The sequence below is a fragment of the Aspergillus flavus genome, chromosome 3 (genome assembly GCF_009017415.1).
Source record: "Aspergillus flavus chromosome 3, complete sequence".
NCBI lineage: Eukaryota > Fungi > Ascomycota > Eurotiomycetes > Eurotiales > Aspergillaceae > Aspergillus > Aspergillus flavus.
In genome coordinates this window covers 1,574,444-1,595,837 of record NC_092407.1, presented here as the reverse complement: position 1 = coordinate 1,595,837, position 21,394 = coordinate 1,574,444, and the positions used below count along the sequence as shown (strand labels likewise).

The following is a 21,394-nucleotide window of genomic DNA, read 5'->3' as shown; positions in this document are numbered from 1 at the left end:
ACACATTTTGCATAGAGCGAGATACCATTTTTGAGATTATCAATGATATCATATATGAAATACCTTTACCGTTTCCTATGAAACTTCAATTCACTTACCTAACAGTCTTCATTAACATCCCAAGCCCGACTCTAAATAGCTAAATCACTATGATAAAACTGATTTCTGACACTGTGCGAAAACTATAGAAATACCATTTCCAAACCATACACAAAATGAGTCCTATAAGAGGAAATGAACAGGACACGTATAAGTCGCGATGCATCATTGAAGGACATATCCGCCATCGAAAGAGAATCTAACACCTAAGTCCCACACATGGCTATTTGCTAGAATCTACCATTTAACCTGTAGCATAGGTCATAGGAATAATGCTATAGATAAGGAGATCAGTCGGGGTGATTCACGGCGATCCGCACGTATATCAACCCACAGTGATGTCATTTTTGAGCCTTGAGCCCTAATCTCGCTCAACTCTGACGTCCGAAGGAACTTGTATCTCTTTTCGAAAACCGAATCTCTCGTCCGGGTCTGACATTTTACTGAGATAGTTGTACTGGGTAATACTTCTTTAGGTATATTACTCTTCAAAATGCCCGCTTTTTAGAGTAGTCTGAATGGTGCGAAGTACGTGGTGAAACACTACGGCAAGCCATTGCGGCCAATCGATCTTAATTTATTTCCCTATATGTCTTGCGAATTTGGGCTAGGTAGTCTCACTGCCTAGATAACTGTCTGATCAACTAACCTCTGTACTAAGAAGTAGAGAACCTAAGGTTAAATCTATCTCACTGGCTAAGCTTCTTAGGCCTACTGTTGGGCTACCCCTAGACTATAAATAGACTAAACAGACTAAACAGACTAAGCAAGAAATTCAAGCAATTTAAGCGATTCAAACAGACTTAGATAGTCAGATTCTAGGTAAAGCAAAAAATTTTGCCAGCAGAGAAAGTTTTAAAACATAGGAAAATGAACTAGTGCAGATTGGCCGCAATGGCTTGCTGTAATATTCTGAATATACTCTCTATCAATACCCTTCTGGAAAGATGACCCTTGACTGATGAAATCTACGAGCCTTTGCTATGCCCAAAATGGTTCAATACTTTGTAGCAGCGGGCCATACCTCCACGGCGCTTTTGTCAACTAAGTACTCAACACTAACAGTGTGGTCTCGGCTTCAGTATCGGTCGGTGATATAGGAACTTATGCATGGGGTATCTTCATAGATTGTCCGGGCTTTCTGTAGCAGTATCGCTACATTTGCTTGTTAGATCATTTTTTGTAGTTGTAGGACGGGTATGGGAAGATTATATGGGTAACAAAAACTGGTAAACCTAGGCCCATATCCCCTGGTATAGCATAGCCCGGTGTAGTAATAACGCTCCAAGACGGAACTTGAAAACAAGAGTAGTTTTGACTTATAATTGACTTGAGCGATGCACGCGGTGCTATTGCGTACTATGGGAATCATTACTTCACAATAAGTGGCTTTTACTGACTGTTAGTGGTAGGAAGAGAGATTATATCATATACGCAGGGGAGCGTAGGGTAACTGATTAGATTGTAGCTTCCGCTTTTGGATGGTTAGAAGGAAGTGGAGCTGGAAAGTTACTAAAAGAGAGGAATGAGTCTACTCGACATTGTAAACGGGGATAGGTAACTTTGAATTGAAAATCATAGGCATATGGAAGCTCTGATAGCTACAGCCATGGAATTAAATGCAAGTCATCTTTAGGCCAGTATGTACTCCGTCTGGACAAAAATCGGACTCGTGTAGCCAAGGCTTCATCAGAAGGCTCAGACTCTAAGCGTTATTAGGGTGAGTCAAAAAGAACTGCTGATTCTCAGAACCATCGTCCTTGTGGTCGTAGATGATAATTTCAGCATGATTGTCGGTGGCTCCACCGGCGACATCGATCACCTTGCCGGGGAACGCAACACTGGAAATGCTATTTTGAAACAAAAGTATGAGCCTAATCAAAGCGAATACCTCGAACTTTGTGACAATAAACTTACTAGAAAGCTCCGCTGCCATCGCCAACGGGGTGAATTCTCCAGCGAATCCGCTTATTCATGGGAGAGGAGACAGTAGCAGTGATTGGTTCCCCGTCATTGGCTAAAATGAATCACATTATCAACAATCACTGTTCATTTATTAGATTATGGTATTCAGTCATACTGGCCGTTAGATAGGTGCCATTCTTGATACTGATGATGAAGTACTGGCTCTCAGTACACTTGGCAAACACAAAAACTTGATCAGCTTTCTCGCGATCAGTAAGTGGCTCACTGTAGATAGCATCAGTTACTGCTAACCTTGACTACCAAGGGGTACGAGGTGACATACTAGAGCTGCAATTCGACATTATCTGGATCAGTTACGTCGTCGACATCAAGTCGTTTGTTGCTCACGTGGCGGGGTACGATGATGTATGCGCCGGGTTCGAGATCACTCATGATTGATTTTAGCCTTTGGACGATTTGTTTGTTAGGGTTGTAAACTGAAATCTCCGAGTTGAAGGGGTTTTGGGATATTGATTTTCGTAGAACAGATACCAATGCTTTTATTTAATTTATAGCTTGGTTTCGAAGAATGATTATGTTATCTACGCTAGATCCCCAGACTCATAGTAAACTTTTACATCTATCATCTTGTGGAAGATACGTGGCTATTCAGAATCCACCTCGTGAATATGCCGATCTCAGATGGACGTATATTTCCCTTGCATCTAATTGGCTAGATCGCTCTTAACCGATCAAGTGGGTCTCCAAGTACCGATATTTGCCTTCGCTTATCATTTCGACGCAAGCCACAGTAAGCCCACGTATACACATCTCAGCTCTGCCCCTCCATGATCTTCAGGCTTCAGCCCGTCCTAAAGAGATTGTACCACCTTCCACCATTGCCCCTCATCTACAGGTGTCTTACCTACTCCCACATCAGAATGCCTCTTTGTCTCATTTGAGTGGCCCTTCACCAGACAACCTTGAAGACGTATCCTTCCTCTAGTTGCCTATTACTCTCGGTAGGCAATGTTGCGTCTTCGAGCTTGCCTGCTCCGTAGTGTAATTGTATACCCCGCTCTTGTGCTGAGCCATGGCTCACCGTTAACCAGCTGCTGCATTAGCGAAAACTTCACCAGTCAGCAGCAATTAATGGTTTACACTACAGCTGATTGGGGCCTAGATCTCGTAAACTATATTGCAATGGGCTACGATCTACAGAGTACCTACCAAATACCCACGAATGACATCTAGCGGGCCCAAGATCGGCAAGGTCGGGTTGATGTGGAGGCCGTGCGATACTCGCCACAGAAAGTACGCACCCAGATTGACAACAGGTTGCTGGAGCCTGGAATGGAAGTTTTGTTTCTAAGCGAGCATCTTCTCATCATTCTTGCTACTGTTGGCGTCATTGTTCAGCCTCTTTACATCCTGAATCTCTTCCGCTGTCTCTGGCTAACGTCTTGTAGTATATCCACGATCATGCATCTTCTTCCTCGTCATTTTCTTCCCCTACTCCTTCAAACAAATTAGGTTTATTATCATCGCCCCTTGCCCCTCCCTGTGTGAGAGGTATCTATACTCTGAATCGACAAGTCGGATCAGCATCCTGCCCGATATACTTGGGGAGCATAGCCTTCTCCCCACGGATACCGGGCTCAGCTGAAGTAGGGCTTTTTTGGTCGTCGTCTATTCTGACAGGGCACCCACCTACTGCCTTCCTACATAGATTATTTTTCCTGGTAGAATAAAGACTCAGCATGATAATTAGGTTACCATTCTATTTCTATGAGAGGAAGCGCCCTCGAGCGTAGGGATCCCCCGATGTCCCCGAAGGGGATTGAGGAGCGAATGAAATGAGCGGGAATTCCCCCGCAGTGAAGGGCAAGAAATCTATACATTTGTGTAGTTAAAGCCTATATAGGCAGATGCCCTGTCAGAATAGAGAACCCCTTTTTTTTTTCAAGACTTCTCTCGTAAGTTTAAGTATAATTTTGAGGCATTGCTATCTGGACTTACACCTTTTATCTTCTCTCTTTCGTTTCCGTCAAATGCAAGTATCTGATCATTAACACCCTTCCCATTGACCAAATTAGCAGTTTCTTTCTATTTCCTTCGGCGTTGCCTGGTTTGGCACCTCACCTGAAATTCTCGGAGCCTTGAAAGGAGCGCAACCGGACCATACTAGATGGTGGAACTATTGTCCACCGTAGAATACCGCTACGACAGGGCTTTGAATATTTATATAATTGGATAACCCTACTGTGGTCATCTGACTATCATTTTGGTCATGTAGTCACTCCTAGTAGCCCACTAAATAGGAAGAATCAGTCTTTACTTTACCGTCAGCTGTAGCTGTCTAGATTCTATCTTAAATACTAGGAAATACTGAATATCGCCTATTCGATAACTGTTTGCACATCGGCTCTCATCCACGGTCTTATAGCCCCGTAATTGCCAAAGCCGGATGTTGGCAAAGAGAAACTGGAGAAGAGGGTAGAATCAAACCTAGTTAAGACAGCTTTACAAGTAATCCAACTGGCTGGCCGAAATCGATTGATTCGACTTATTAAATCCATTATGGGTAGACTCTTCTAACTTATTATCAAATTCTGAATAATGCTTGTTAGAGAGTTCGTGAACACTGGTCATAACTAGTCTACATATCATTTCGTTACTAGAAGTACCCGCAATTCAGACGGTCTGTCCAATCAATACCTTATAAACGGATTGACTGTAAACAGTATGAGCTTTCTTTGTAAATCATTCCACTCTTCGAGGCAGTGTAACGAAGGATCTACTACACAGGGTAGACAGCCTGTCAATTAGGTAAGGATATGTAAGCAAGAGGGGGAAGAAGTTTCTATCGTTGACTGAAGAGTAGAACAAATATAAAGGGGAACTGATTTTTGCCCTCTTTTCCTATGCCTATTACTCCCCTGAAATAACATAGGATTCCTCCTATTCGGCAAGTACTCGGGATCAAAAAGGAACTAATGGTTGAGCGACACCTTGTCTCGTGGTTTTAAACTGCAAAGGGGGCCAGGTTCTAATGTCTATGTACAAGGAACCGGGAGTGTAGGGGTTCGGGAGCTTCAACGATATACGGCCGACTCTACATTGAATCCGTGATAGACAGTCAGCTCAGGAACCAAACGGTAGGTCCGCAAATTTATTGTGGATTCGACTCAAAAGGTTGGGATTTGAGAGTACTGTCCATGGCAATGCCAAGCCCAAGATTGAGAAGAGTAAAATTAGGGTTTAATAAAGCTCAAGATAGGGAGGGTCTGGACTGCGCCTCCCCACACGTCTACCGGCTCTCTGATGCAACACTACATGGTTTTGGCCCAAAACTGGTATTAACCACGAGTTTCTTATGAGTAGTGCGGCATTCTTCGTGCAAGCCAAGAATAATGCACCGTGATCGTGTGGCGCAGCAGCCACAAGGAAGCTTCTATGAGCCTATCTCTGCTTGACCGTTGGGATCGAGGATCATTCAAGGAGGAAAGTTTAATATCGGAATTATTCCGCGATTATCAATCTATCGGGTGGAAGAGTGAGGTAGGATTTACATCGAGTGGATACATGAATCCTTCAGTTTAGGCTACTTTCCTTAGTTCCCGATATGTACTTACCTCTTAACTTCTCACATAATGCATAGTGACTCGAGAGTGATTTACAATTGGATTATAAATGTAGGGGCAGGGTTTGTAATCTGCATACACTGATCATTGATGTATAGCCTTTCGCATCACCGTATAGTCGCTTATTAAGGCACAATGGCGTTGTTTCTAATTGTTTCGAGTAGTATTGAGGGATTTTCAGTTCGGCCGGTTGCTTGCTAAGTGACCCGTGCTTTTAGTTTCATTATCAATTGAGTTGTCCAATTATTCCATCACTATCCATCAGGGTGCAGTAAGCGTGCCGTGGCTCGGCGCCAAGGAGGCTCGAAGGATTCCAGAAGTGCTCTACTGGGATAGTATTTCTCAAACGGTGCTCTATGGGCTTGAATGTCTAAGAACTCATGGCTTGCTTAAAAGCCATGAAGATCCCCCGACTGCAGCTGGCATTATTCTCATAACTACCGCATCTATCTATTCAGTTCCCACCTCACTGTTACTGGACGCAATCTGTATCGAACCATGGTTTACTTGAAACGTCTCCTCGCTCTCTCGAGCCTTTTGTCACTCGGTCAAGCGCAGTGGTCTCCAAACGTCCCCTTGGAGACTCGCAGTCTCGACGAGATCTACGAGGCCGCAAAGAAGGAGTCCGGCCCTCTGGTTGTGTCCTCTGGAGGGGATGGTAAGTATTCTTGCGGCTGTTACCCCTACCTATTGCTGACAGCATGCCTAGCCGGAAATCAGAACGATTTTATCATCAATGCATTCCAGAAACGCTTCCCTGATATCCAAGTGAACTGGACAGTCGACCTCTCCAAGTATCACGCTAGCCGCATTGACCGTGGCTTCTACGGTGAGGGAGAGACCACTGATGTGGTAATCCTGCAGACCTTGCAGGATTTCCCTCGCTGGAAGTCGCAGAATCGTCTCATGTACTACAAACCAGCAGTGTGGAACGATATTTATGCTTCTGAGCGCGATCCTCAAGGTGCTTATCTTCCCATCGCAGAGTGTAAGTTAACCCTCCTTTGTAAACATGAATTTGATCTGACGATGTCTACAGATGGCTTCGGCGGCATCTTCTGGGACAGCACCAAGCTGAACGAATCTGAGGTCCCTGACGACTACGCATCTTTCACTGACCCAAAATGGCACGGGAAGCTGGTCCTCACCTATCCCAACGACGATGATGCCGTTCTGTATCTCTTCGCTAAGATTATCGGCCGCTACGGCTTTGAGTGGCTCGATGCCCTTCAAGCGAACGACGTCCAGTGGGTACGGGGCTCCTACACCCCTGCTGCTGTTATCTCGGCCGCCCACAACAACACCAGCAATCCTCGGTCAATCACCTTCACGACCGCCGATGGTTCCGAAGACTGGTGGGGAACCAAGACCCCTCAAAAGGACGAGAGCATGAGCTGGTCCCAGACAGGAGCGATCCTTGCCAGCACAAAGAGGCCTGAGACCTCTAAGCTTCTGCTCAGTTTCTTGGTCAGCGATGAGTGGCAGAAGGCTCAGGCTGATGCTGGTAGCTTCGTTCCCCGGGTTAGCCTGGACCAGGGCAGGCTTTACGAGCAGAATGTTAGTGAGGTTGGTGGCTTCCGGGTCTTCATGAACCAGCGGAATGTTGTCGATTGGTGGAAGAGCCAGTTGGAGACTACTTTGGGTACTCCTCAGGGAATTAGTCCGTTGGATGTCTATCCTCGTGTCTAGTTTGGGTACTGCTGTGCTTGCAGCTTGACAAATTTTGAGTATGGTTATTGGTGGATTCTGTTCTAGGGTGGTGGCGAATTTGTATGCTTAATATAGAGATAGTCGCTATCTGCACTTCCTTTTTTCTAGTTATTTCCAGATAGGCAGACTGAAATGTATTTGTACATTTATCCTGTCGATTTACTCTGATTTATCTGATAACCATCCCTAAGTGAGACACAGCATTGAGATGTGTTGGACGTGCTACAGGTCCCCAGACAACCTCTCTGTAGGAATGTACCTATCCATACATGAGTAATGTTTCTCAAATAAAGACGAAGTCTCACAGATAGAGAATGGATGTATGGTTTGAGGTCAGCGCAGTGCTTCCAACATCCAATTTGTACCCAGATTTCGACGAGTCGAAACATTCCTGTCTTGTGCGTTTGGACTGTAGCAATTATGAGCAGGCTGAGCCACAGTTGGGTTCTGAGCACCGAGAGTTTCAAATACTGTGAAGTTCGGGAATTACTGAGTTTTGAGAGCTTCCAAATTTATCTAGGTTCACGTACCTATCTTTTACTTTTTTTCTCTGCACAAATAGGTGATATATATGAAGAGGACGACGATCTTGAGGATGATGAATTCGAACCTATGCCGGATATAGAGCCTGCTTCCCTTCAGGCGCAGAATATCCTGGCTGGGTTGTGATTATTCAGTCCCTTGGTGAATTGATTAGTCGTATATGTATGAATAGAATACCTGATTGTCCTTGTTTACTCCTTATTCTGTGAACGATTATACCTTCAACTGCCTTAGTTATTGTTATCAGGGACCGGACAACAGTGAGTGATTGAGTAGTTTCGCGAATGTAAAAAGTTCCCGTTCTCGATGGTCTATGATGCTCTACCCATATACATACAAAGAAATATCCAGAGAACAGGAAAATAGTCCTATTCATGATGGGCAATCCGACATGCTCCTATTTGGAAATAGTTACAAATGGGTTGCATCGATGTAGTTGGTGTAAAACTATCACACATAGCTCAGATAACCGCTCTCTCTGTCAGAGGCCGATTCTCCACAATCCTCTTGTAGGAAAGCGCACTCAGATCAAGAGTTTGAAAGCTTCCATAAACGATCAACTCGGCAACACCACGCCCACAGGCCGGTGCCTGTTGACTTCCGTGACCAGAAAAGCCCACGCAGAAGAAAAGGTTGCTGACTTTGTCGTGAGCGCCGACGATGGCATTATGATCGAATATGTTGAACTCATAGTGGCCTATCCAGGCATTTGTAACCCGTGCACTGGCGAACTGAGGAACACGACGAGTGATTATAGGTAGAATCTTCTCCTCCCACGCATTCTCCGCGAAGCTGAAATCATCGACATCGACGGCTGTGTCTGGTCCGATGGGCGGGCAGCCGACGAGATAGTCCTTTGCCCCGTACGAGCGGAGATGGACACCAGTTGGATCGATGGTCAATGGCAGGTCCTGGGGGAGCGGTTCGTCGACCGAGAAGATGTAGGTGTACCGCCGTCTGGCCTCAATAGGCAGGTCGATGCCTGCTAGTTGAGAAACGGTCGCGGCACGAGTGCCCGCGGCGTTAACAAGAGTGCTTACTGTCACCTTTTCTCCAGTCTTCAATGTGATGTCACAGATCTTATCCCCGTCCACGGTCATGTCAACCACTTCATTTTCAATATAGTCGACCCCGTTTTGCCGGGCTGTTTTGCGAAGCCATTCCACCATGCCGAGGGCATTGAATGCACCCTCGTCTATAAGATTGAGACTTCCACTGTCGATATCGTCCGTGTAGAAGAATGGATATTTGTTCTTGATATCCGCCTTCAGAATAATCTGAGTGCCTGCTCCGCAGCTGGCCTGCAATTGCTGATCCTTTTTTAGCACCTCTGTGAACTCCGTGGAGTCGGATAGATATAAGTATCCGAAGTTGCGGATAGGACCATCTGGCACGCATTCATCTGGTGGGAATTCAGCCCCAAAGCGTTTGACAAAGTCGGCGGCATATTGTGCGATCTTTACATTGATAGCGGTGGCAAATTGCTGTCGCATGCAGTTGTTGCTGGCTTTGGTGGCGGAGAACTGTAACGAGGGATCACGCTCAACGACGAGTACTGAGCCTTTGAAGTCGGGATTTGTGTTTAGATGCCATGCGATGGAGGAGCCGCTGGTGGCACCGCCGATAATCACCACGTCGTAGTGGTTACGGCTAGGAGTGGTGGGATAGTCGCTGTTCGACATTTTAACTGAGGAGAATAACAGGATAACTGCGTTTTAGCGGGCGTAGTTCTATGGTCTCAGGCTGTTTGATCTTATCCATTATGTACGAGGTGACTACGGGTTTATATATTCTTTCACTTCGAGTCCATTGCCATGTCGCACACCTAAAATGACGCATATCGTGTAGTCTATACTCAGTTATTGCATATATCGTGATAAGCTTCTTGATCAGTAGGTGTGATTGATAAGCTGCCATGAGTCAACCTCATGTGGTTATAGTGGTGAAGAGCAAACGCACACTTAATTGTACGAACCAGGTTGGCCAAGCCTGGAGTGGCCAAATACGGACATACATGAAGTTCTCCACAGCCATCGCGATAAGCTGCCAAATCCGTAGTCCATTTCTAAGCAGGTGTGGGTCACGTTACATCATTTGGGCCAATTACAGATTAGGTGCCATGAGAATTAGGCAGGAATCCCCGGCAACCCTAAAGTATATCCTCTCCAGCTGTGTATATATGGAACTACTTGGACTAAAGTACAATTTAACACTTGTACACGACATTCTACACTTTTCACAATTATTAGTCTACACTAATTTGCCTTCCTCTCGCTTCAGTAACTCCAGTTGCTACTATACCTAGACAATGTCTCGCATTTTCATGTGAGTACTCCAAAGACATCAAAAACATCGACGACATAGCACTAATACAGAATCCCAATCAGAACCGGTGCCACAGGATATATTGGTGGGGATGTCCTCTTCGCTCTCACACAAGCCTTTCGCAATTCGAATATCTCCGCCCTCGTTCGGAGTGAGAGCCGAGCATCTCAGCTCACAGACAGGTTCCCATCCGTAGCTCCGGTCATTGGGGACTTAGATTCCACCGCCAAGATCACAAGCGAAGCCTCGGAGGCTGACGTTGTTCTTCGTAAGACTCTGTCCCTGTTCGTCGTTGCCGTTGGTACGCTAACCAAGGAAAAAGATCTCGCCAGCTCAAATCACCTAGCCAGCGCTACTGCCATTGCACAAGGCTTGACAGAAAGCAAGCGCCAAAAGCCAGGTATACATTCCCATTTCTGTCAACACTTGCATTATCCCTTAATTGTGACATTCTGACAAAACAATAGTATGGATCCAAATCTCCGGTGCCAGCCTGCTCTCCGGACCCGACATCACAGCCAATGCCTATGGCGAACCACGCTCGCAGGAATTCAATGATTTACAAGGCATATCCGAAATTCGAAGCATCATCACGTCCTCACCAAAGCGTGCCGTTGATAACCTCCTTCTTAAACTCTCCGCCACAAACCCTCACGTCCGAACGGCCATTATTTACGGGCCACTGATCTACGGCCGGGGACGAGGTCTTGTGAATCAGCGCAGCATACAACTCCCGGACCTGGCAAAATCTACCATTCAGCATGGCCATGGTCTCCAAGTCGGCAGAGGCCTCAGCTGCTGGAGCAATGTTCACGTCTCGGATATTGCGCAGTTAGTTTTGAAGTTGACTCAGGAAGCGTTGTCAAACTCCCAAAATCCGTCGATCTGGAACGAGAATGGGATTTATTTTGCTGAGAATGGAAAGATGGTGAGTCCAATTGCCCCCTTTGGATAATTATTGAGTTTGGTTTTCTGATTCTTGGATATAGCCGTTTGGGGAGATTTCTCAACGGGTAGCTTCGTTTGCTGCTGAACAAGGCTTCATCAAAGACTCCACCGTTAAGAGTATCGATGCCGATGCTGCAGACAAGTTGACTGCACATGGTGCTGTGCTTTGGGGAACGAATGTTCAATATACTGCGGCTCGGGCACGAGAGCTGCTGGGTTGGCAGCCACAGGGTCCCAGTCTAGAGGGAGAGATTCCGAGAGCTGTGCGGGAGGAAGCATCGCAGTTGAATTCCAAACTGTAGAATTGCTATAATTATATAAATTTCTTTATCGGTCGTGAGGCGTATAGAATATTAAGGTATTTTTAGATTTTGTATGGTGGGGCTCAGTAGAATCGGTGGCGAAAACCCCATAAATTAGTTCGATCCGATATAATTTAAATATTTATCATCAGTAATCCTCCCATCCTCCCGCACATCCTTCTCTTCCAAACCCTCTGAATTATGCAGAATGCTCCAGCGTAACCGCACCCTTACTGGCTGTGGGACCTGTCGCAGTCGCCATGTAAAATGTGATGAAAGTCGGCCTGGGTGCCAGAAGTGTCAGCAGCAGGGTTTGACATGTCTTGGCTACGAACGCCAACTGATATGGGCCAAAGATGCCCTGCGAGATTGTTCTCAAGATCCTGATCGCGTATTCCGCCGTCCATTATTCTCTAGTAACTATCCTTCCATGATAGGCGACAGAAGAGCGAATGTTAACCCATATGCCAGTGGAGGAGCAAGAGCGGATGACGCGAATGACTGTCGATAGCCTCGGTCGGCAATCCGCGACTGCCGCGTTGACCAAGCTGGATGGCGAGCACGGACGAGCGGACTCACGCTGGGAGCAAGATCCATTCCAAGGCCCTTTCGGAATCCTGAGGCTATCGCCGAGCGCGACATCTCCAGGTGGCCATGATGCATCTCAGCCAGACCGGGCCGAGTCATCTCAGGCGGACTGGGACTTCCTCTGGCCTTCTCTGGACTCCGCTCCTACCATTGCAGAGGATAACCACTTGTTTGATGGCCTTTACGACATAACCGAAGATGTCGAAGACGTGCCTAGAGCGGATTTGTCGTTAGAAGTTGACCCAATGCTGGACAATCTGGAGGTGCTATTACCAGACCCTCTAGGCATCATTTCCGATGAGCTTGTCGGTCAACAAACTCCTCTACAAATATCTCTAATACCCAACCCCTCCCTGGCACTATCAAGGAGCAAGTATATTCCATCACAGGCACCTAAACTACTCCGATATTTCAAAGAGAACATCATCTCCCTATCATTCCCGTTGAAGAATTGTCGGAAATGTCCCTGGCAGGCAATCCATCTTCCCACTGCAATGAGTACATATGCAGAGCTCAGTATCCAGCAGACCGCTAGTCATACGAGGCTCTCCTTATTCTACTCACTGCTTGCCGCCAGCTGTCTCCATATGCTTTCACGTAATCCAAACGCCGTAGACTTCAACACGTCATCAAAGGGGTATAAAGAAATAGCCAAACAACATCTCGAGCTAGCCCTCAATGAGGAAGTTCTTGGACCAAGACGTGCCAAGTATAAGGAGCTGTTGATGGCTGTTCTTTCTATGGTCATGCTCTCGGTATGTTGCTCTCCTCTTTTATAACGTCGGTTACATTACTGATGTGAACTTTAGATATTTCACGGAGAAAACTCCAATGCTCAAGCCTTCCTAGTCGACGCAGAGTATCTCATTCGCATACGAGGGCTGCCCAAGCCACACAAGTCACTCAAAGTCCGCTCCCTTCATCATGTCTATACGTACATACGTATCATGGCTGAGAGCACGTGCGGCTGCGCACTCCTTGATATATGCCCGGACCGCCCTAGTTCCAGCTTACTAACGATTGAATCCTCCCCTCTCTCCCTACGAAGCTTCCGTGTGGCGCATGATAGTCTGGACGAGGAAATTGATCTCAGCTTACAGAAAAGCGACGAAGTTGGCCACAACGACATCCATCTAGAGGTGATGGGCCAATGGAGAGACACACTCTACCCAGATATCTACGGTGTTCCGGAGTCGTTGATGACTCTTCTCTCGCAGACGATCCGCATTGCCAACGAACGAGAGTTACTGCATCGCAGCGCTACGGTTGACACCAACGTACTACAGGATCTGGAAAAACGCGCGAGCCTCCTTGAGCAGTACATCCTGTCCTGGGAGCTACCGTCCCGCCCCTATCCCTCCTTAATAAGCCATTCGGCCATTGAGGGTAGCGAGGACAGCGACAATCATACATCCCAGCTATTGATGCGAGCAATGCATCAAGCCTTAATCCTATTCTACTATCGTCGGATTCCTAACATAAGCGCCCTGATTCTCCAAGATACCGTCCGGAAATGTCTGGATTTCCTGCGGCGCAGCGACAACGCACGTGCTGACAGTGTGTCGAATGATACCGCGATTCTTTGGCCTGGCTTTGTCGCCGCCTGTGAGGCGTTAGACCCTGACTTGCAGCGCGGGTTGCTAGACTGGTTGGTCACCACTGGCCAGCGTACATCACTCTCTTCTTTTTCGGCCGCGGCGAAGACTGCACAGATGGTTTGGAACGCGCGCGATCAGGCGAAGAATTATACGCTGAGTTGGTTTGATGTTCTGAAGCATGAGCGATGTCCGATTATTGCGACGTGATATTCAAATCACCGGTTAATGATTATAGATGAATCAATGAATCCTATGTATGACAATCCTCGTAGATATCAGCCACGACTACATGAATGATGAGTATAGTAGGATGAATCCAGCGTTCGGTAGTCGAATGTCTCCAGCAAGAGTCAAGAACATCCTTCTCAACTTGGGTCGATTCTAAACAACCCCCTATAACCGCACAGGCTCCTTGTCCATCGGAACCACTAAATGACCCTCGCGTACCAGCGAATTCTTACAAGTCCTCTTCAGAACAAAGTCCTCCAGATTCCCCAACGTAACCCCAGCGATCTCACTAAGCGCCTCCTCCGTATAGAACGCCTGATGACCGCAAACAAGCACATTCGGGAACGTCATCAGTCGCATCAACACATCATCATGGATAATCTCGCCAGAATGATCATTGTAGAACAGCGCCCCTTCCTCCTCATACACATCCAGCGCCACACCACCCAGTTGACCCGACTTGAGCGCATTAATAACAGCCTTGGTGTTTACCAACCCTCCCCGAGAAGTATTAACCAACAAGGCCCCCTTCTTCATGCGCCCAAGATTCTCATCATTGATCACATGCCTCGTCCCCTCCGTCAGAGGACAATGCAAACTAACCACATCGCTTTGCGCCAACAAATCCCCTAACTCCACAAACTCCCCATACTTCTTGAACTCCTCACCTCCAAACGGATCATATGCCACCAATTTGCATCCAAACCCATGTAATATCTTCGCAAACGCCAGCCCGATGCGACCCACGCCTACAACCCCCACTGTTTTCCCGTAGAGCGTGCGGCCCAGAAATCCCTCAAGGTTGAAGTTCCCCTCCCGGACGCGGTTAAAGGCGCGATGTGTCTTGCGATTCAGGGTCTGGATCAGCGCCACGGCAAACTCGGCGACCGCTTCGGGGGAATACGAGGGGACGTTTGCGACGAAGAAGCCTAGGTCTTCGGCGACTTGCAGGTTGATGTTGTTGAAGCCCGCACAACGGAGGAGAATGGCGCGGACGCCGTTTGCGTAGAGGGTTTCGAGGACGGGGGCGTCTAGTTGGTCGTTTACAAAGACGCAGACTGCATCGCTGTCTTGGGCGAGGGATACGGTCTCGGAGGAGAGGGCGAATGAATGGTAGGTTATCTCACAAAGGGCGGGGTGGTGTTTGCGGAGTGTGGCGTCGAAGTAGTGCTTGTCGTAGGATTTGGCGCTGAAGACTGCTAGCTTCATGTTGGACGATTAGGAATCTTCTTTGTTTGGTTATGGGAAGGTCGCACTGATATGGAGGTTTTGATTGCATTTTGTTTTGAGTAGAGGTGGGGTTATAATGTGTCGTGGTATGATTGTGGCTTGATTCTTGCTTTCGTCGTTTTAGGGCTTGGCTGAGGGGTGGTGACGTGTAGATGCCGGTTCCATGTAACCCTTCTACCTTACTACCGTTTTTCATACTGTAATCGAAGAATAACTTAGGATTAAGTCTATCCCCTGGATATGAGGCAAGCCGTGCCTGCACTTGGTAGATAAACATCCGCTGAAGGCGCACGGTGCTCGTCTCGACATCTTAATGGTGTAGAGCGGAAGGTGTCGAGAGAGGTGGTAGGGAGGTTGATGGGGAAAAAAAATAAAATAAGAATGTAATTATCAACACCTCTGCATTTACAATATAATATAGGAAAACCTGCTATAACACAGGAAAAACCTATATTGAGGTAATAAGTAAATATATAGAAAAGACACCCTTCGTCACCTACTCATCCGAGTCGTCCAACAACCATCTCGCTTTGTCGTTCAACTCCTCCCAGATGTGGCGATCGTGGCCAGCTGAACAAGATAGAGTGTTGATCTCTCTATACTTTATACGCTAGTGTTGTCGAGCTGAAAGATAAATTCTCCGCTGAGGAGAGATCCAAACCACGGCTACGTTGATTACCGTCGCTTCAATGTAGGACATACCTGTCGGACTCTTGGACTCTTGGGTGGGTCCCCAGTTGTACCGAGGAAACTGATGTATAAGGACTCTGGTTGGATTCCACATAGCTACTAGCTGATACGGTACAATTAGATAACACAGAACTAAGAAAGCGTTTCTCATTGGCCAGCTGATGCAGAAATGCTGATCAAGGTGTCCAAATCTAAAGAGAGTGGAAAATATGGCAGACAAGTGATTTACAGCTGAGTAACCAAACCAATGAGAAGCCTTGAAGGGCAAGTAGAAGGGGTTGTATATCTTATAATATATACTTTCTTTACTATCTTTGTAGTTCTGACCACTCAGATTATAGATATTAAGTTAGATTTCTAGGGATACTAAGTCCGAACTGTGGTCTTCTGAAATTCTTACTTTCACCAATTTCCGTAATATATCGGTATATTCACAAGAATTGCGAATAATTCAATACGGCGCCTACGAAGCCTGCTACCCTAAAGGTGTGCAAAAACAGTGGAAGCCAAACTTATTGAGTATATAGAACCGAATAAAAGTCGGAGAGTCTACCTGAATCAATCAAGGACAGGAGCCGACCGTTCACCTCCAATCAGACAAACAAATTAATGAAACAGTTGGCGCATATCCCACGTAACACACTTAAGAGTCCAGACCCTGGGCCAGTTTCCTGAAGCGGAGCTGGTCACACAGGAGCCGGAACATACCAACGAAATTAATGGAGCAGAGGGGGAAGACGCTGGTCCAGCCCAGTGGTTTGTGAACAGATAGTACAAAGAAACGGTGGACAGGATGATGGACAAGACGCAGAGGATGAGTGAACTGGGGAAGGTGCTGTGACAGGCACGTTAGGTAGGCTCCATCAGGTTATTGAATTTTGATTGATCGATTGAGTCCAGACCATATACCTATATTGTTAATTCAATATATGGCGTGTAACTTCACAAATTTCACGTAGCCCAGGGCCCTACGGACGAATATTTAAGAGATCACATACTCCTTGAGATATCTACTCTTGGGTATCGAGCACTCTTCTCTTGGTACAGGTTATGAGCCTGCCACTGGACATATATAGTCTTCTTCCTCTATCGATCAACAATCGCTTTCCCCAGATGTCTCAAATAGAGCTATCGCAGCGAGTGAATGGTGTACCATGTGTGAGATTATGAGCCCCAAGAAGCATCTGGAACCGGACCGGTGGAGAAAAATCATGCATTACTTTCTTCCAAACTCCTCCTCTTCCCTACTCCGTCTGTCGAGCCCTTCAAATCACTGTAGATAGATTGCCAGACATGAGGCGGTGTGACACGCTCCAAATAATGTCTTCGATGCGGAAGATACGCAGCAAGGACTCGACATTATCACGGGGGTTTACCATGATCCCTCATCTACATTGCCAACTGTTCGCTGACCATTTCCAGATATCACAAGGCTGCAGAATAAATAATCCAAGCCATAGACATGGCCAGCATCGATAACGAGAGCGAGTCAACATTTGGAGGCCATATCTACTCCCGTCATAGCCGCTGTCTGTGACCCGAACGGATATAGTGGTCTGGGGAATAAAACTTCTACTCGTGAATTCCGCCCCCCTCCCCCGGGAAAAAAAGAGAAAGCACATTCGCGTGATGTTCGAGAGCTTCAGAGATAATGTACACGTCATTGCACGGGCAGTCGGGTGTGGCTGGCTTAGAGAATGACCAGTGTATCTCTGACCGCAATGCGAGATTCATGTCGGATTTTGGACGGGCATGTTCCAACAGCCAATGGCGAAGTGAGCTATTCGACTGCCTACCATCCTCAAACCGACGGACAGACTGAACGAACCATCCAGATAATTGGAGCCATGATCCCACATATGAATACATTGACACCTGAACCGAATGTGCAATGGCATCTGCATCGAGAGATGATGTTGTTTCATCTAGCTACATGTGAGTTCACTAAGGAAGCGAATTCTTATCTCGTGTCTTAGAAGATCGCCAGGCTAACACCCTTTATACGATAGTACAAACCTTGAACTTTGTAAAGGAACGGGACCTTGACAGTTGTATAACTTACCAGTTCCGGGAGTATACAATCGTACTGGGCTATCCACACACTCAACCTCTCGCTCTCGACCACAGGAATATCGCCGTGTGCAGGGTTGATGCCTTCCACAGCTGCGAGTTCATGATTTCATTATGTCCCACCAATTTATCAGCCGAAAGCTTGCTCACGCCTACCACAGGGACCCGTCCGTCCCAAGTCGTGACAAGTATGGCCGCCGCAAGACCAGGTCAACTTCAACCCTGTGGTAGTGGGCAATTATTGCCCTAACCATCTTGTTTTAGCGGCAGCTACCGTTATATGCAACAACGAGGATGGCCCATGGTGGCCACGGGGAGGCGGCCATGGTGGTGGGGGCAAAGGTCGACGTTTACCTTCCCCTGAAGTTGATCCCCGGTCACTGGTCGACCTTATTCCCGAACGGTAATTTCAAGACAGGGAGGCGACAATGACATGGCCTGTCGTCGAGAGAGAGTACAAACCAACTATCAAAATACATCCATTTCTTCACAAGTGGGCCCTGGAAACATGCTCTCGTCGCCTTTAGCATTGACCCAAGACAGGACCCTGAATATGCGAGTGAGTTCGCACGAACCACAGCGACAACTCTCACACGAGATCGTTGTTAACCAGACTCTACAACCTCACGTCGGACATCTTCTGCGATGGCCCAGTCCACCTGGAATATCAGACCCAATGACGTCTTGGTCACGCGATCCAGCATAAGACTTACAACGCGTGCGGACTGTAAGGTACGACAGGTAGGGCCCCGTTCGGTGAACCATTCTTGACCAGATGCAAACCATATATCGTCTATAGAGGATACTACGCTCTCATGCATAGTTTTTCGTCAGATTGAGGTCCTGTGCTCAGAGCTGAGAAGTGTTATGGATGTTTCCGCTTCTCATTTTTTCGAATCTCTCTGTAAGTGCGTCACATTTATTAACCATTCCTCGTGTCCCTGATGACACGCTACTCTTGATTTGTACGGCTGGTCCGATCGAGGGTTCGATAAATCTGTTTCTCTTTATCAAAGCCAAACCGGAGAGCTGATTCAGAAAGGGCTTTAGTTCAGGATTCGACCAAACCATGGCCTCCGAACTTGGGTCAAGCAAACACGCACCAAAGCAGGGAGGAGAAGGTGGTAAACGTGGGGAAGGGAGGAAGGAGAAACAGTTAGAACAGAGGTCACGGTGGCATTAAGGTAGCCTTCACTTGGCCTACTGGATTTGCGTTGTTGAGTTCACGAATATAACAATTTAGCAACAGAGGAACAGATGCTACTACGGTACGGTCACAGACTATGAAGCAGCAAGGGTTATCGCATTCATAACATCAACAACAAGCACTCTTTTGAAGACAGTGAGAATGACATCGCCTGGCAGCCTGCAGTCTTCACATGGTCTCACATAGAATTCGACTTCATACAGCATTGCATTCGGGGGCAAGTTAAGACCTTGAGAAGTCATTCATAGCCCTAATCCAATGCCTTACTCCTTGGCTTCCATTATCGAGTTATTCTTTCAAATTCGACCCATCTCTTTTGAGATGCACCGCATCTTAATGTCCCTCAATCAACATCGGAGTGCAGAAATTGGCAAGTTCTGTGCCAAAACTGTGTCATGTCTGTAGACGAGAGAATGAACGATCAACAAGTATCGGAAAAGCGAAATAACAACACAAACTTCTTGTCGAACGTCTCAGTTTGGAGGATTTCGAGGAATACACAGGGTGGCACCTGATTGGTTGTCGAGGCAGAACGTCCCAAGTGGCCAAGATCTTGCGGAGAGATCGAGCGCATATCAAAATGAATACTATGTGAGTGAGAACGGATGGGCCTCTAGCACCTGCAGATGTTCCACGGTATAGGCAATTCTACAAACAGTGGAGTATCTGGTGCTAAGAATAGAGGTTTGGGTGTTGAAGGAGGAAGCCCTATGGTTGTTGCCAATACTTCAAGCCTCAGGTGTACACCCATACTTCCATTCTAGCTATATTTCCTTGGATACTCGGTTCGCCACCCTCCACCACTATTTTCACTTCAATATTTCACATCTCGACAAATGGCTCAATGTAGTCATTGCTGCATAGGAACTTGCAATCTGCGAGCCAAACAACGACCTACCCCCAGCAACACCCTATTCATGAGCAGCGCAACCCGTGATTCACTCCCGGCTATCACCAATGGTGGAATCCCTGATGGCGAGCCAATCTATAGCAATTCACGGGCCACAGTTAATTGTAAGTCTCTTTCCTCCCCTTAAGACTACAACTGGTGCTGAATATTAACAGCCAACAACCGAAGAGAACCACCTCCTACCTCGGCTGTCCAGGGATCCTGCTGGTGAATCTGAATGCTTGCCCAGCATATATTTCAAGCTGGCGAACAGGAAAATAGATAATCCTGTTCAGTAGGATGAAGGGCCACAATACTGTTCACCGCGCAGAATAGTATGTGATACTATTTGGCGATTAAATCAAACCAGCTTGCTTAAATGGGTCACAAGTAGCTTCCAAGCTATCCAGACCAAGCTTGAGATTCGAACTCAAAAACAACTGAAGCAAGTCCCCATCGAGCAAAGGGTCGAACTCAACAGAAACAGAAACAAGTCACAGCCCAGAAGAAAGTCCAGGAGACTTCAGGCCACCAGAATATTCGAATTAAAAGGGCATCCCAGCTCAGGAGCAAACCCCAGTCCATGGTTGAATAACCTAGGAGGATTTGCCAGTAAGGAGTAGTCGGCATTTGCTGGAATCCGTGTCTGTGAGACCAAGTTGACCAAGCTGATGGTGACACTGGAACTTGAGCTACAAGGAAAAGCAAAAGAGCCAGTCAAATCGAATCAGAGCAGGATGAAGATACAATACATCAAGGGGATGCATTCAGCTTTGAGGTTGTCCACGGAAGAGGCTATCAGGTTTCCCGATGGAAGATCGAAGGCTCGACTACCGTTACCATGGATGAAATACGTTTCCACTTAGATATGTTCCCTGGGAGGCACTATGAAAGAGACCTTGTCATAACGAAGGCAGATTTACTAAAATTTGCTAGAAGGTTTTGAACTTAGCAGCAGAGAATCAACTCTGGACTGCAACCGGTATTCCAAAAAGTTACCGGGATAGGAATCTTCAGGTTCGAAGAGATAATATCGGATCAAATACTGTCCTACTCCCGATCAACGCAGTGAACAACAAGGAATGTTTGAACGATTTTGTGACCATGACAATCAATCGCAAAAAGAATCTCTGGAAGATACTCGCAGGGGAAGTGTGATCCTTCATACTCCGGAGAGTATCGATCTCATTCAAAAAATCAACCAACAGTCAAATGACACTCACAAACGCATCAAGTGATATAGTTCTTCACTTCCTTACTATATGGCGGCATCACCTTGGTTGAGTATGAACCATCTATGCAAGGGCGAACGAAGAGCTATCCCACACGCACATTCCAACGAGCCCTCCTCGAGCTTGTCGGAAAATCCAAAGCCAAGTCTGAAACCAACCATCTTGCATTATGCGGGCCATAGAATG

General features: G+C 46.8%; 8 protein-coding genes across 8 annotated transcripts; 4 read left to right on the top strand and 4 right to left on the bottom strand.

Annotated features, from left to right (window-relative positions):
- Positions 1–1,543: 1,543 nt before the first annotated feature.
- On the bottom strand, positions 1,544–2,624 carry F9C07_2281774 (ricin B lectin domain-containing protein). The gene is made up of 4 exons (XM_041290728.2): positions 2,348–2,624; positions 2,180–2,289; positions 2,017–2,116; positions 1,544–1,949 (listed from the first exon to the last, which is right to left on the bottom strand). The coding sequence occupies exons 1-4, from the start codon at positions 2,455–2,457 to the stop codon at positions 1,805–1,807; spliced, it is 465 nt and encodes a 154-aa protein (XP_041144371.1). The 5' UTR covers positions 2,458–2,624; the 3' UTR covers positions 1,544–1,804.
- A 3,177-nt stretch (positions 2,625–5,801) lies between these two features.
- F9C07_2149564 (ABC-type Fe3+ transport system, periplasmic component) lies at positions 5,802–8,014 on the top strand. Its single transcript, XM_071509224.1, has one exon. The coding sequence runs from the start codon at positions 6,147–6,149 to the stop codon at positions 7,335–7,337; it is 1,191 nt and encodes a 396-aa protein (XP_071364936.1). The 5' UTR covers positions 5,802–6,146; the 3' UTR covers positions 7,338–8,014.
- A 348-nt stretch (positions 8,015–8,362) lies between these two features.
- On the bottom strand, positions 8,363–9,583 carry F9C07_4729 (putative fad oxidoreductase; the record flags this gene model as incomplete). The annotated part of the gene is made up of 1 exon (XM_041285237.1): positions 8,363–9,583. One exon carries the CDS (start codon positions 9,581–9,583, stop codon positions 8,363–8,365), a length of 1,221 nt encoding a protein of 406 aa, XP_041144369.1.
- Positions 9,584–10,209: 626 nt separating this feature from the next.
- F9C07_2230610 (uncharacterized protein) lies at positions 10,210–11,476 on the top strand (the record flags this gene model as incomplete). The annotated part of the gene is made up of 4 exons (XM_041290726.2): positions 10,210–10,226; positions 10,289–10,626; positions 10,694–11,154; positions 11,216–11,476. 4 exons carry the CDS (start codon positions 10,210–10,212, stop codon positions 11,474–11,476), a joined length of 1,077 nt encoding a protein of 358 aa, XP_041144368.2.
- Positions 11,477–11,832: 356 nt separating this feature from the next.
- F9C07_2201684 (fungal-specific transcription factor domain-containing protein) lies at positions 11,833–14,047 on the top strand (the record flags this gene model as incomplete). The annotated part of the gene is made up of 4 exons (XM_071509523.1): positions 11,833–11,892; positions 11,953–12,819; positions 12,874–13,849; positions 13,935–14,047. The coding sequence occupies 4 exons, from the start codon at positions 11,833–11,835 to the stop codon at positions 14,045–14,047; spliced, it is 2,016 nt and encodes a 671-aa protein (XP_071364935.1).
- Positions 14,048–14,055: 8 nt separating this feature from the next.
- F9C07_4727 (putative D-lactate dehydrogenase) lies at positions 14,056–15,099 on the bottom strand (the record flags this gene model as incomplete). The annotated part of the gene is made up of 1 exon (XM_041285236.1): positions 14,056–15,099. One exon carries the CDS (start codon positions 15,097–15,099, stop codon positions 14,056–14,058), a length of 1,044 nt encoding a protein of 347 aa, XP_041144367.1.
- A 2,432-nt stretch (positions 15,100–17,531) lies between these two features.
- Positions 17,532–18,287, top strand: F9C07_2230607 (uncharacterized protein; the record flags this gene model as incomplete). Its single annotated transcript, XM_071509862.1, has 3 exons — positions 17,532–17,745; positions 17,820–18,089; positions 18,145–18,287. 3 exons carry the CDS (start codon positions 17,532–17,534, stop codon positions 18,285–18,287), a joined length of 627 nt encoding a protein of 208 aa, XP_071364934.1.
- Positions 18,288–18,485: 198 nt separating this feature from the next.
- F9C07_4726 (uncharacterized protein) lies at positions 18,486–18,701 on the bottom strand (the record flags this gene model as incomplete). The annotated part of the gene is made up of 1 exon (XM_071511258.1): positions 18,486–18,701. One exon carries the CDS (start codon positions 18,699–18,701, stop codon positions 18,486–18,488), a length of 216 nt encoding a protein of 71 aa, XP_071364933.1.
- Positions 18,702–21,394: the final 2,693 nt, after the last annotated feature.